General features: G+C 36.8%; 1 protein-coding gene across 1 annotated transcript in view; it reads left to right on the plus strand.

The window, feature by feature from the left end:
• SCLT1 (sodium channel and clathrin linker 1) overlaps nt 1-16,281 on the plus strand; it is a 258,430-nt gene that overhangs the window by 36,470 nt on the left and 205,679 nt on the right. Inside the window, exon 4 of the mRNA XM_006901160.1 lies at nt 1,261-1,316. Within this exon, the coding sequence (XP_006901222.1) occupies nt 1,261-1,316 (56 nt within the window). The remainder of the gene's footprint in view (nt 1-1,260; nt 1,317-16,281) is intronic.

Below are 16,281 nucleotides of genomic sequence, written 5' to 3' on the forward strand. Positions count from 1 at the left end.
AAATGATTATGTACAAATAATAATAATAGATATTTTGAAATATAAAGGTTTTTAGATTTTTGAAACATCTAAAGATCAGTTTTGATAAATTTTATGAAGTGTCTGTCTTAACTGCTACAGTAATATCCAGACTGCTTTGTTTACTATGGCATTGATGACCTTCACCTGCCTTTCCATTTTTTATCACTCCATCCATGTCTGGTCAAATCTCAGTAATATGGTAGCTAATTAATGCATTTTGGATTAATTGTAATTCAGGCACAGGAGGGACCTGGGAATGGTTCTTGTTCCAAGCCAATATGTAATTAGAATTGGCCATTACTCATTGCTTGGACCAAGCTGACTTCAGTTCTCTAGTTCAGAGAACAGCTTGGAGCACTGCCTGGTCTATCCTTCCCTGGCCAGATTCACTTTAGACTTGGCTTCCCTCCGTAGCCTCGAGTGTCCAATTAAAACTAATGGACATATCATCAGTTGATTGTACTTTTGCTTTAAGTATGATTTTCACATGACCTTCTTCCTGGCTTCCATTTTGTCTATTCCCTAAACACTTTGCTAACCCAGTATTTTTTTTTCTCCTTTGTTTTTATACATATTTCTCCTTCCTTGAATGTTTTCCCTTTTCTTTTAAAATCCTATTTGTGGATCCTTTCAGATAATTAATCTTTTCTTTGTCTCCTCATTGGAGTATTTTATTCTTTATTTTATTAGTTAGTGGAGGTTTTTGCCATTCTTCTTACTGAAGTGTATGTTTGAATTTGGTGGCCATCTTTGCCTTGCATAATTCAGAGTTTAGACAATAAAGGTAGGGGATCAAATTGAATAAGTGACTACCAAACTAAGCTTCTATTTTCTTTCTTGATACTAACAGTGTACCATTTAAAATACTAGAAAAGAATGAGTGTTCATCTAGGTTTTAGCTAAACTGAGATTAATAAGTTTAGGTAAATATTTATGGTATTTGTTTCAGTGGCATCTGTCTTTTAAAATCTATAAATCATGAAAATTGCATTTATAAATATTACTTAGTATATTATATAAAATGTTAGAAATTAATATTTTAATTTATATTTCATTGAAGTAGTCATGTTTACTCTAATATGGTTAGAAGTAAAGAATAAGTCTTTCTTAACAGTCACCTAGTGTCACAGAATATTATTTTATTTGGATGTGGTTTTTAATGGAGATCTAATTACCTGGAAAATTTACTGGATTAATTGTAATTAAATTATATTAATTCATCATTTTTCATTCTTTCAGAAACAGATGGGTGAGATGAAACTGCAACTTGAAAATGTCATCAAGGAAAATGAAAGGTAGATGTTTAGTGGTTGACTATTTCTTTACATTATTTTGTTATTTGTTGTTAGATGCCATCAAGTTGGTAGTAACTCGTAATGACCCTCTGTATAACAGAATTAAAAAACCTGCACAGTCCTGCCCTTTTTTCATAATCATGACTGTCTTTGAGCTCATAGTTGTAGCTGTTGTGTCAACCCACATCATTGAAGTCTTCTTCTTTTTCACTGATTCTCTACTTGGTGCTGACCTATTCCTTTGTTGTTGTTGTTAGGTGCCGTTGAATTGAGTACCACTCATAGCGACCCTATGAACAAAAAATCTGAACCTTGTTCTATCCTGTGCCATCCTCACACTTCCTGATAGAACAGCCCATTGCAGCAGCCACCATGTCAGTCCACCTGGTTGAGGGTCTTCCTCTTCACCGATCCTCCACCCTTCCTAGCATCATGTCCTTCTCCAAGGAGTAGAACCTCCTAGCACCATGTCCAAAGTATGTGAGGTCTCATCATTCTTGCCTCCACAGAGCACTCTGGCTGCACCTTCTCCATATCTGTCATTCTCTTGGCCATCCATAGGATGTTTACCAAGTATAAAATTTTTCTCCAGAATTGATCCTTCCTAATACTTCGTCCACAGCATGTGAGATGAAGTCTCACCTCCTTACTTCTAAGCATTCTGGGTGTACTTTTCCAAGACAAGATTGTTCCTTCTTCTGATGGTTCATGTACATTCAATAATCTTCACCAGCATCATAATTCAAACACATCAGTTCTCTTTCAGTCTTATTAATTTTATCTTAAATATTAATGCTTTGTTATTTATATATTTAATTCTATATAAAACATACTGATTCAGAGTGTGTACTCTGGGGCCTGATTTTTTGTATGTCCTTGGGAAAGCTACAAGTTTCTTCATCTGTAAATTGGAGACAAAACCAGAATCTCTTCCATAGGTTTCTTTGCAAATACGCGGAATTAGGATAATTATAAAATAATAGCAACTTTATAAATACAGTTAAGGGCTCTGGTGATATAGCATGTTACGGGTTGCACTGTTGACCAGCAGTGAGTAGTTTCTAGCCATGAATGGCTCTATGAGAGAATGATGAGCAATTTCCTCCTATATAGATTTATAACCTCAGAAACCTGATGAAGGGTCGGGAACCCTGTGTAAAGAAGAAAACCTTAAATATTTTTCACTATGTAGTATAGATATCAGATAATTTACTCTGCCAAATGGTAAAAACGTAAGAGACTCAACAAACCAAGATAGTCCTGTTCCAGTTCTCACAAGTATTACTGTATTAGCCATCATTGGTAGTGTTGTTGTTATTGTGAAGTACCACTGAGTTGACAACAACTCATAGTGACCCTATGAACAACAGGTTGAAACCTTGTCCTATCCTGCACCATCTTCAAAATCTCCACCATGCTGAAATCCATTGTTGCAGTTACTGTGTCAGTCTATCTATTAGAGGATCTTCTGTCTTTCTGGGTTTTGTTGACCTTCTGGTTTCCCAAATGTGATGTCTTTTTCCAAGAACTTGCACTGTATATAATCTAGATGCTGTGAAACAATTATAAAGTTAAAATCCATCAACCTATCAAATGTCATTTGTAAGTCTGTTTGTAAATTGAGTTTGTACAATAATCAGAATAGTTAAGAACTATTTATATAAAATGCTGGCTGGTCAGATATTTCTCTTAGCATACAGTGTGCTGGTCTATGAATAAAATCACATAAAAGAAAAAAGAGCTATAATAATACAAATACTGGTGTGTATATATACATTTTTCTTTTTTCCTACCTTCCTTTTTCCTTAGCAGGAGATAAATTTCAAAGGGCAGCTTGAGAGGACAAACCAAGAAAGTATAACAAAATATGCAAAGAACTCGAGTTAAAAACCAAAAAAGGAGAACATACTTAGCATTTCTCAAGCTGAAAGCACTGAGGAATACGGAAAACCAATATGACTTGTAAATTTTCACCTAAATAAAGTAGACTTAAAAAAACCCCAAAACCCAAGAACAACTGAAGAACCAGATCACGCCTTGAATTACAATACTGAAGAATTCTATCAGCTTAATAATTGAATGATACAGGAAACATCAAGAGAATATAGAAAGAATACACAGAGTCACTGTACCAAAAATAATTGGTCTACATGGAAACATTTCAGGAAGTAGCATATGATCAAGAACTAATAGCACTGACAGAAGGAGTAAGTCCAAATTGCATTGAAGACATTAGTGAAAAAATAAAACCCCAAGAATTGATGCCATACCGGTTGAGGTATTTCAAGAACAAATGCAGACCTGGACCTTTTGTGCCAAGAAATTTGGAAAACAAGCTAACTGACCCCCTGACTAGAGAGATCCATATTTGTTCCCGTCTCCAAAAAAGAGATGATCCAACTGAGTGGAAATTATTGAATAATATCTTTACTATAGCCCTGGTCTGTCCACTTTCTGTACAGAGGTAACTCGTGATTGCTGTGATGCTGAACACTGTGACACTGATGTGTTAAATGTGATAATGGTCACCCATAGTGGACAGTGTTTTGGAGAGTTCCCCAATTAAAACAAGCTTTGAAGCAGGAGTGGCATCCAGTTCTGTAAAAGTTTGCCTCCGAAAACCCTATGAACCTGGAGAAAGGATGAAGGTTACACAAGTGTTCAGGACTGTTGTTCATAGGGTCACTATGAGTCGCCTATGACTCGACAGCACTTAACAACAACACAACAATATAAAATTAATTTCACAGTGTGTGTACCAATCTATATTCCAACTAGTTATATTTATGAATTGTATTTGAGCCACATCTTTTATCAAGATTTGTTCTTAACAGGATTTCAATGTTTTAGTAATTTGAGTGTTAAGTGGTTTTTATGTGATTTTATTTTGCATTTTCATGAATAGTGATATATGACTATTTTTTACACTTATTTACCCAAATTTTACCCAAACATAGTGGGTTTCTTTCTCCTATTAAAATACTTGTTTCTTCTCCCTCTTTTTTATTTATTACTTTATGTTTCCCTTATCAAATTGACAAGATTCTTTACATTGTCTGCATTCTGGATATTTGTTGGTGTACTCATCCAGTGTCAGTGCAGTAAACAGTAATCATTCAATAAATTTAGAACACAAAGAGATTTGTTGTACTTACACATAAGTACTACTAGAGCATGGATTTCCAGTTCACACCTTAGAGAGGCTGTGATCCTGAAGTCAGGAATTTAGCAGTTTTCACTACTATGCAAAGATATTTGACTGTGTCAGTCACAACAGATTATTGCTACGATTGAGAAAAATGGGAATCCCTGAACACTTAGTTGTGTTCCTACAAAATCTATACCTAGATCAAGAAGCTTTTGTTTGAATGGAGCAAGGGAACATTGCATGGTTAAAATCAGAAACGGTGTGTGCCAGAGATACATCCTTTCTCCCTACCTTTTCAGTCTGTATGTTGAACAAATTTGTCAATCTGGACTCTATGGAGAGGAATGTGGCGTCAGAATAGGAGGAAGACCCGTCAACAACCTGCATTATGCAAATAACACAACTTTACTTGCTTAAAGTAAGGAGGACTTGAAACGCCTGTTGCAGAAGATCAAGGCCTACAGCCTTCAGTGGATTACATCTCAACGTCAAGAGGATAAAAATCCTCCCCACTGGACCAGTAGCAGCATCATAATAGAAAAAGGATCAAATTGTCAGTGATTGGTGTATATAATTCAAGCCATGGTCTTTTCAATTACTTGCTATGCATCTGAGAGATGGACAATGAATAGGGATGGCAGAAGAATTGATGACTTTACACTTCTGCTGTTGGAGAAGAGTATTGACTATCCCATGGTCCACCAAAAGAGCAAACATATTGGTCTTGGAAAAAGTACAGCCAGAGTGCTTCTTGGAGGCAAAGGTTTGGTCATGTTGCTAGGAGAGACTATTCCTTGGAAAGGGACATCATACTTGGAAATATGGAGGGTCAACGAAAGACCCCCAACAAGATTGATTGACACAATGATTGTAGCAATAGGCTCAAATGTGTTAGAGATGATAAGGATGGTACAGGATACCACAGGGTTCAGGTCTCCTGTTCCTAGGGCTACAGCACTTAACAACAACCACCACATCTGTTGCCACAACAGCAGCATCAATTCCATAGATCTGGTACTGGCCACTGGAAAATAGAGTATGGAGTGTGACTCTTCAGAGACATTCATGTCTATGCAGTTTTGCTTCTAGTCTCACTCTTAGTTCTGTCTTCCATATCTCCCTCAAGTACCTCTTGTTGGTAAACTTTTAATTTCATCCATAAGTCCAAAGGTCCAAACATCTGGAAAAATACTCTTTTAGACCTTCATCTACTCTAATGGAGGTAGGAATATGGAAAATGCCAACACTGAATATCAACTGTTTATGGTCCATTAAAAATGGTGGATGTTAGATGTTTCAAATTATTTTTTTCCTGGGATGTGGGATATTTGATCAACAGAATTTTAAGTTATTTTTAAGTTGTTGAATCTTAATCTTTTATGATTAAGATCCTTTGTATCTTCTGGAAGAAAATATTTTTCAGCCTAAAATTATAAAAGTATTCACTTATAATATCTTCTAAAAAGACTTAAAGTTTTATTCTACTAAAAGTTTCTTCTTCAAAGATTATACAGCTTGACTGAAATGTCATAAATCTTGTTATGTCAAAATGTAAAAAAATTCACAAATTTTTAGTTACAGATCCTTTATTCAAAACATAGTCCCTTTAAAACTGTGACATTCTTTTGTTTGCATCTCATTATATTTATATTTATACATATTGCTTTACAGAATAATATAGGATTCCCATGGAATTTTTATGACTTGTCTTTGACTATTTTGTTATCATTTCTCTTCTGTTTTATTAAGAAAAAAAGTTTCCACTAATCCTCATACTAATTTGTGCTTGATTCAATGCTAATACTGTTAATGTTTGCTGTAATATAATACAATTATTTTGACTAGGCTTCTTGGCTTTGTTTGGGTTTTTACTATACTTGTATTTTTTGCCATGGGAAAAAAATTTTAACTGTCTCTATTTACTATTCTTTCTCAAAATCATTATTAAGCAGATGTGTGTTCTTCATAGTAAAGAATATTACTAAAATTTTTGAATCATTTTGCAATTTAATGTGCTGGGGAAAAGAAGGTATTTTATTAATGAGATAATAATTCAGTTGTTTTCTATATTTTGTTTTCTATTTCCTGTATTCTATTTCATTTCCAGATTCTTTGAAACTAGTAATTTAAAAATCTGCCTTTACTTTGTCTTATGAATATTGTTTATTTCCAGACCAAAAGAACATGGAGAGAGAAAAAAAAAATGCATTCTGGATTTATTGAAGACATTTTCAGTAACTCAAAATTGCCCCAAGTTTTGGCTGGGTTTAGACGAGGCTGTGGTACTAGGGATATTATAGCTAATGTTAGATAAATCTTGGCTGAAAGCAGAGAGTACCAGAGGAATGTCTGTCTGTGTTTCATTGACTATGCAAAGGCTTTTGACTGTGTGGATTACAACATCTGTGGCTGACTCTGAGAAGAATGAGAATCCCAGAACACTTGATCCTGCTTATGTGAAACCTGTACTTAGACCTGGAGGCAGTTGTCAGAACAGAGCAAGAAAACACTGCATGGTTCAAATTTGAAAAGGGTGTGCACCAGGGATATGTCCTGTCTCCCTACCTTTTCATTCTCTATGCAGAACAGATTATCTGGGAGAATGAGCTCCAGGAGGAGAAATGTGGCATCAGGATTGCAGGTAGATTCATCAACAATTTGTGTTATGCAGATGACACAACCCTGCTTTCTGAAACTGAGGAGAACCTGTAGCACTTGCTGCAAAAGAACAAGGACTGCAGCCGTCAGTAAGGATTGAAGCTCAACATCAAGAAGAAAAATATTCTCACCCCTGCGCCCATTAGCAACATCATGCTAGATGGTGAAGAGATTGAGATTGTTAACAGCTTTAGTTTGGTTGGCTCCACAATCAACATTCTTGGTATCAGTAGCCAGGAAATTAAAAGATGAATTTCATTGGGAAAGTCTGCTGCCAAATACGTCTTCAAAGTACTGAAGAGCAATGATGTCATTTGGTTGACTAAGGTGTGCCTGAACCAGGCCATAGTCTTTGCAATTACTTGCTGTATGTGTCAGAAAGCTGGACAATGACTAGGGATGGTAGTAGGAGAATTGATGCCTTTGAGCTGTTGTGCTGAAGAACAGTATTGAATATACCATGGACTACTAGGAGAACAAAAAGATTCATCTTAGAGAGGGTGATTGAGACCAGGCTGCTCCTTGGAGGCAAAGATTTTGAAGCTTTATCTGACATACTTTGGACATGTATCTTGGACAGGAATATCATGCTTGGGAGAGTGAAGGGACAGCACAAGAAAGAAAGACCCTTGATGAGATTAATTGATTCAGTGACTGGGATAATGGGGATAGGTGTGTCAGAGATAGTAAGATTGGCACAGGCTAGAGCAGGGTGTACGGCTGTTGTGTATAAGGTCACTGTGAGTTTTAGGGGACATGACGGCACATAACAACAACAGCTGAGGACTGTAATTGAAAGTTTATAAAAAATATGTATATATACATATATGTATAATTCTGAATAATGGAAGCTAGCAATATCATGTTGTTGTTGTTGTTGTTATGTGCCACTCAAGTTGTATACGACTCATAGCAACCCTGTGTACAATAGCTCGGAACTCTGCTCTATCTATCCTGAGCTAGTCTCACCAGCTCTGACACACCTAATCCCATTGCCCCAGTTACCAACTCAGTCCATCTCTTCTGGGTCTTTCTCTCCTGCTCTGTCCCTCCACCTTTCCAAGCATGATGTTCTTCACCAAAGACTGGTCTTCCTGGCCACCTGCCCAAAATACATGAGACGAAGCTTCAAAATCTCGGTCACCAAGGAGAAACTTGGAATTAGGCATCACAGAAGTGAATTAAAACACTAAATATATTGGTTACTTTTGTAATGGAGAATTGTCTTTCATCTGCTCCTTTTGTAAAACGGTTAAATACTGTTCTAATGTCTAGTGTCAGATACTGTTCTAAAGCTGAGCACTCAAATTTAGACAGACTAGAAGAAGGATTAGCCATTCACGTCCAGACTAACAGGCCTTCTTCGAAAACCTTATGTACAATTGAGCAATGTCATAATTTATATAATAATATAAAATTCTACATTTTTTTGTCAAAGAATAGAAATATTTGCAAACAAGCTCTGTTGGCACAGTGGTTAAATGCTCGGTACTAATCTAAATGTTGGTAGTTCCAACCCACCAGCCATTCCAAAGGCAAAAGATAATCTGTTTCCATAAAGATTTGCAGCATTAGGAATTCTGTAGGTTCATTTTACTCTCATAAGACCTGGGTTGAAATCACCTTGACATTACTGGATTTGGAAACATTTTAATACTTATGTTTTTATATGGATATATTTTATTTAGAAGTTGATTTCAAATACATTATAATAAGAGTAGGAAAATTATTAACTTTGTCATTCTTCTCCCTAATTTTAACTTGTTTCTTTGAATTTAGTCTTTTATTTTGCAATTTCCCTCTTTTTCTAGTATCTTTTCCTCTTCTCCTATCTTGGCAGAGGAAGGAAATTGGATAATGTGGTTAAAAATGAGTGAATACATGTCTAGCACTTTCTGACATTCAGTGAGTACTATTTATAATTTATTGCTGTCATTTTCTATTTTATTGTTAAAAATATGAAGACATCAGTTGTTATATACCCTAGAGCCATTTCCTCCCTTCTTCCATAGTTCATAAAACTCTAATTTTGCTCCAGAGTCAGGATGTTCAAGGGAAATTAGCTTCTTTTTTAAAAAAGAAATTTTTATTTTATACTGACTTGCTTACAAAGTTCGTACACATTATTTTTCACACTGGATCTTGCCCATTTCCTTTAAGCACCCCTCAAATTTTGAGACCCTATGATTACTCCCCTGCCCATCCTCACCCTCTGCTTTTACCCTCACTCCCTTAGACCCTCATACACGTTTTATTAGTTATTTTTCTATTTCTACAATAATGGTCTTACAGAGAATTTGTTCTTATGGGACTGAGTTAGTTCACTTAGCATCATGCACTCCATTCTCTCCCAAGTTATGTAATGATTTTCAAAATCCTTGCTGCTGCATGCTTCATAGTATTCTATTGTGTGAAAATACCACCGTTTCTCAATCCATTCAGTTGTGGTTAGACATTTGGGCTGTTTCCATGTTCTTTATTATTACTATTATTATTATTATTATTATTATTATTATTATTATATTCAGGTTTACTTACAAAGTTTATATACATTGCTTTTCACACCTGATCTTTTCCCTTTCCTTTACCTACGCCTCCCTCCACCCATCAAATTGTATGACCCTATAGTTAAGCACCCACACCCCCATCCTTGCACTGGTTCTACAATAATGGTTTTATACAGTACTTGTCTTTATTAAACTGTTAGTTCACTTAGCATAATATTCTCCAGTCCCTCCCGTGTTAGATAGTAATTTACAAAATCATTGTTCCCGAGTGCTGCGTAGTGTTTCCATTGTGTGAATATACCATAATTTCTCAATCCATTCCGTTGTAGTTGGGTATTTGGGCTGTTTCCATGTTCTTGCAATGTTAAATAACGCTACTTTGAGCAGTGGTGTAGCAGTGGCAAAGTTTAGCAGGGCAGCAAGTAATAAATATTGGAGAGGATGTGGTGAGATAGGAACTCTTATACATTGTTGGTGGGATTGTAAAGTGGTACAACCACTCTGGAAGGCAGTTTGGCGCTGCCTCAAAAAGCTGAACATAGAAATTCCATATGACCTAGCTATGGTACTACTTGGAATTAGCCTTGAGAAAATGAGAACTGAGGCACGAACAGAGGCTTATACACCAGTGTTCATAGCAGCGTGATTCACCATAGCAAGAACATGAACATGAGCTTCTTCCATAATTTCAGGGAATGAATTGTTTACATAAAGAAACTTTATTTCTTTTTTTTGTTAGGCATTAGCCTGGAACACCAAAACTATTTAATCATCTTTGCCGACTTTGTATTGCATATGTGTGATAATGACTTTAATAATCTGTAGAGAATATGCTTTATTAATCTATAAAATGAAGTATTTGGACAAAGTAATTTTGTTTTATTTCGTATACATTTTTATGGTTACAGTAATAGTTCTTTAAATTTCTGTTCTAGTGGTAGTACAATGGTAAGTCAGAACACGATAAAACAATAAATAATTACCTTTGAATCATATCTATATGTAAATAATAGTTTGGCGTCCATTGATGGTGCATACAGTTTAGTGTCCAACTGATAACTGAAAGGTTGGAGATTTAATTCTACCTGAGGTACCTCAAAAGAGAGGACTGATGATCATTTTCTGAAAAATCAGTAACTAGAAACTCTCTAGAGCACCATTAAAATCTGATAACCAACTGAGTGGCAGCAACTGGTTAAATAGTAATTTAATGTTGTTGTGTACCATAAGGTCAGAAGTAACCTGTAGCTCACCCTCTGGCGGGTTTTTAGAGGCACTTAATCATGTGGTAGGCGATTGCCCATCCTTCTGTGGAGCAGCTGATGGGTTTGAAGTGTGTGCCTTTAGGAATGCAACTCAGCATCTTGCTTCTAGGCCACAAGTGCTGTTGTTGTTGTTGTTACTGTTTTTATGTGCCATCGAGTCACCTGTGACTCAGTGATTCATATATCACCTCTAAAAGCTGTCCTATCTTGTACCAATCTCATTGTTTCCAGCAGACCTAATTTCATTTCTCCAGTCACTAAGTCAATCCACCTCATTCTGGGTCTTCCTCTCCTACACTGTCCATCCACCTTTCCAAGCTTGGTGTCCCTCTCCAAAGACTAGTCTTTCCTGGCCATGTGCGCAAAGTACGTGAGATGGAGCTTCAACATTCTTGCTGCCAGGAAGAAGCCTATCAAAGGTTGTTGATGAGTCCTCCTCTAATCTTGATGGCACATTCTTCCTCATATAGTCTATCTTCTTAGATTATTTGTGTAGCATACAGATTGAATAGGTAAGGTAAAAGGATATAACACTAACACACTGAAGAATTTCATAGAAAAGTATTGAATGACACAGAGATCATCAAAAGAAGGTAGGATTACACAGAATCAGTGGACCAAAAAGAATTGGTCCACGCTGAACAATTTTAAGAAATAGCATGTGGTGATCAAGAACTAGTAGTAGTACTAAAAAAGGTTGAAAGTGCTCTGAGGCATTGGTAAAAAATAAAGCTGTAGGAGTTGAAGGAATATTGACTGAGTTGTTTCAGCGTGGAACATGCTAACTAGTCTATGCTCAGAATTTTGGAAGACTGCTACCTGGCACCCATTCCAAAAGAAAAAAAAGGTGAGCTCACAGAGTGCAGAAATTATCAGATCCACTAGGGACATTATAGACAATGTTAGATGGATCTTAGCTGAAAGCAGAGAGTATTACAGGAATGTTTTTCTGTGTTTTATTGATTATGCAAAATAATTTACTGTGTGTATCATAACAGATTGTGGCTAACTTTGAGACGAATGGGAATCCCAGAATAAACACAAACCCTATACTTGAAACAGGAAGCAGTCGTCAGAATAGAGCAAGGAAGCACTACATGTTTTTAAATCAGGGAAGGAGTATGTCAGGGATGTGTGTTTCTGTACCTTTTCAATCTATATGTGGGACAGATCATTCAGGAGGCTGGACTGTATGTGGAGTAATATGGCACCAGGATTGGAAGAAGACTCTTCAACAACCTATGTTACGCAGATGGCACAATCTTGCTTGCTGAAGCTGAGGAGGCCATGAGGCATTTGCTGCAGAGATCAAGGACTGTAGTATTGAATATGGATTGAGGCTCAACATCAAGAAAAGAAAGATTCTTATCACTGGGCCAACTGGCAGCATCATGATTGATAGAGAAGAGACTGAGCTTGTTAACAGCTTTAGCTTGTGTGACTCTGCAGTTATCACTCTTGTTACCAGCAGCCAGGAAATCAAAAGATGAATTGCATTTGGAAAATCTCCTGTCAGGTACCTCTCCAGAGTACCGAAGAGCAACTATGTCAGTCTAGAGGCTAAGGTGCACCTGATCCAGGCCATGGCCTTCTCAGTAACTTTCTATGCATCAGAGAGCTGGACAAATAACTAAGGATGATAGAAGAATTGATACCTTTGAGATGTGGTGCTAGAGAAGAGTATTGCACATACTATGGACTGCTAATAACAAACAGGTCTGTCTTGGAGAGGGTGAAACCAGGCTGATCCTTGGAGGCAAAGATTTTGAAGCTCCTTATCACATACTTTGGGTATGTGGCCAGGAAGGACCAGTTCTTGGAGAAGGGTATCATGCTTGGAAGGGTGGAAGGACAGCACAAAATGGGAAGACCCTGAATGTGGTAAATTGACTCAGTAACTGGAGTAATGGTGGTAGGTGTGTCAGAGACAATGAAACCAGCTCAAGATAGAGCAGGGTTCAAAGCTGTTGTACATAGAGTTGCTATGAGTCACACGGGACTCAAGGGCATGCAACAACAATCATTATTTCACATTTAAGTAAAATGTTGAAGACTATTAAAACATGATTGGAGAAGTACAGTGACAAGTTTAGTAGTGTTTTCTGCCTTTTTATGATTAGGTAACTCATAAGACTGGTAAGAGAGTTGAACTGAGTGCTCAGACAAAGGAAACCACATTGCCGAAGATAACCATCTGAGGATAAAAATTTATCAAGTGTAGCATGACTGTTGAGCCAGCTCTTTTGGCAGTAACTCTGTCCAGGCTAAGTCAGAGTACTCTTGCAGACTAAAGCTCTCACAGTAAGTTGCTAATACTGGAATCTCAGTGAAGCAAGTGTGATCCTGGCATGAGGAGTTAGTATAGCAACTTTTTAAATTGTCAGCTTCCTTGTTACTGTGGAAGTAACTGGACTCTCAGCAAACTCACTACCATTTTCACAGAGTCATTTTCAACTCATGGCTGTAAATCTTTACATTAGCTTGTCCATCTTTTTCCCTTGAAGCAACTAGTACACTCAGACTGGCACCTTTTGAGTTAGCAGCCCAGTACATCTGTGACACCTGGGCTCCATAAGATTCTTAACAAAAGTTATCAACAACCAGCTACACCAATAAAACAGACTTTTTCTAAGGTTTATGTAATTAAATAGAGGTCAACTAACTGATATTGACTTCTTTTTTTAAAAAAAAATATTTTTTTCTGGTACTGATTTCTGAAAGAGCAGACATGCAGAGAAGTATAGTGTTACAAGGGCAGGGTTCAAAGTTACTGTACATAGGGTCTCTCTGGGTCGCAGGTGACCCAAGGGCACATAACAACAACAGTCATGGTAACAAAATTAATATCCATGAAACTTTATACCATTTCTCCTCTTATTGTCAAACTAATGAAATATGAGAAATCTTTTTAATTTCCCCATTGTGTTTATATTTTTACTTAATATGTTTGGACGCGTATCAATAGAACCTAATGTAAAATTGTATTTTGCATGTAATGTCTTTGACATTGAATTTAAATTATTGATTTCTAGTTTTCAAGATTTCTCACATTTAATAATTAATAATTTGAAAAAGGTGGTAGCTGTGTGTCATAGAGTTGTTGTTGTTGTTAGATGCCATCAACACGAGTATGATTCATAGTGACCTTATGAATAACAGACCTGAACCTTGGCCTATCCTATGACGTCCTCACAATCTCTGACACACTCAGTCCCATTGCTGCAGTCACTGGCTCAATCCACCTGGTTGAGGGTCTTCCTTTCCATTGCTGTTCCCCCCACCTTTCCAAGCATGATGTCTTCTCCAAAGAACACCCTCTCCTAGCAACATAACCAAAATATGTAAGATGGAGCTTTTTCATCTTTGATTCCAAGGAACAGTCTGACTGCACCCTCTCTAAGATATCTCTTTGTCCTTTTTACAGTCCATGAAATATTCAGTACCCTTCTCCAGCACCGAAACTCAAAGGCACAAATTATTCTGTCATCCTTATTCACTGTTAAGTTTCAAATGCATAGCAAGTGATTGAAAAGACTATGGTCTGAGTCAGGCACACCCTAGTTCTTAAACTGACATCATTGCTCCTCAGTAATTTCAAGAGCTCCTTAACTACAAACTTTGCCAGTGCAATCTTTCCTGATCGTCTGATGCTGGTACAGAGTGTATTGATTGTGGATCCAAGTAAGATGAAGTCATTATCAGTTTCATTCTTCATCTCATAATGTTGCCTGTCAGTCTAGTGGCAGTGATTTTTTTTTCCTTCACATTGAGGTACAATGCATGTTGAAGCCTGTATTCTTTAATCTTCTGCAGTAAATGCTTCAAGTCTTTTTCACTTTGAACAAGCAAGGTTGTGTCATCTGTATAACAGAGGTTATTGATAAATCTTCCTCCAACCCTGATACCATGTTTTTCATAGAGCCCAGCCTCTTGAATTATTTGGTCAGAACACAAATTTAATAGATATGAAGAGAGGATACAACTCCGATACACACCTTTCTTAATTTCAAACCATGAAGTTAGTGTTCACTTGCTCTGTTCACACAACAAACAGCCTCTTTGTCTAGGTATCAATTTTACATCAACACAAGTAAGTGTTCTAGGATTCCTATAATTCTCAGTGTTAGCCTGTTATTCTCTTGGTAGAGAGGGTTAAAACAGGCTACTCCCTGGAGGCAAGGATTCTGAAGCTTCGTCTGACTTACTTTGGACATGTTGCAAGGAGGGACCATTCCTTGGAGAAGGATGTCATGCTTGGGAGGTTGGAGGGACAGCACAGGAGAGGAAGATCCTTTATGAGGTGGATTGATTTAGTGACTGGGGTAATCGGAGTAGGTGTGTCGTAGACAGTGAGATTGGTACAGGATAGAACAGGGTTTAGGGCTGTTGTACATAGGGTTGCTGTGAGTCACGGGTGACTTGACAGCACATAACAACATCTTTTGCTTGCAGTCAGGAACTGCATTTTACATCAGCAGTGGCATCTCTGATGTCATGGTCTCTTTTAAATTCAACTTGAACTTCTGGCAGTTCTTAGTCTTTGTACTCTTTTTGCTGGTTTTGAATGATCTTCAGAAGTATTTTGCTTGCATGTGATATTAATGATATTGTTTGGTAATTTCCATGTTCTGTTGTATCACCTTTTTTGGTGTTGGGAACAATTATGGTTCTCTTTCAGACAGTCAGCCTGACTGCTGTCCTCCAAGTTTCCACATCATTCAAAATCATAGACTAGTGAATCCTTCCAGGGCTGCTGTATCGGTTAGTTGAAACACGTCATTTGGTATCCCACTGATTCCTGGGGCCTTATTATTTGCCAACGTCTTCAGTGAAGTTTGAACTTCTTCCTTCATTAACATTGGCTCTTGATCATATCGTACTTTCTGAAATATTTTAATGTTTTTTAATTCTTTTTGATACAGTGATTCTGTATATTCCCTACATCTTGTTTTGATGTTTCCTGGGTCCTTCAAGATCATAATATCATCATATCCCTAAGGACTGTAACTTGAGGCTTTAATTTGTTTTTCAGTTCTTTCAGCTTGAGAAATGCCAAGTGAGTTGTTCCCTTTTTATTCTCCAGTTCTAGCTCCTTGCACATTCTGTAACAATAATTTGTTTTGTCTTCTTGAGCCCTTGGAAATCTTCTATTCAGATTTTTTACTTCAGCATCTATTTCCTTTGTTTTGACTTCTCATTGTTCTAGTGCAGGACCTTTCCTGACTTTTTTTTTTAAATTTTTTTAGTTTAATTTTTCTCCTTTCTTCTCTGTCTTTGCAATGATCTTTTGCTCTCTTCATGAATGAACTCATCTGATCTTTAAGCTTTGTTGTTCAGTGTCAGACCTATTCTTTTTTTTTGTTTTGTTTTGTTTTTTATTTTTTATT

This window comes from Elephantulus edwardii, unplaced genomic scaffold (assembly GCF_000299155.1).
Source record: "Elephantulus edwardii isolate Elephantulus edwardi_28Jun2011 unplaced genomic scaffold, EleEdw1.0 scaffold00311, whole genome shotgun sequence".
NCBI lineage: Eukaryota > Metazoa > Chordata > Mammalia > Macroscelidea > Macroscelididae > Elephantulus > Elephantulus edwardii.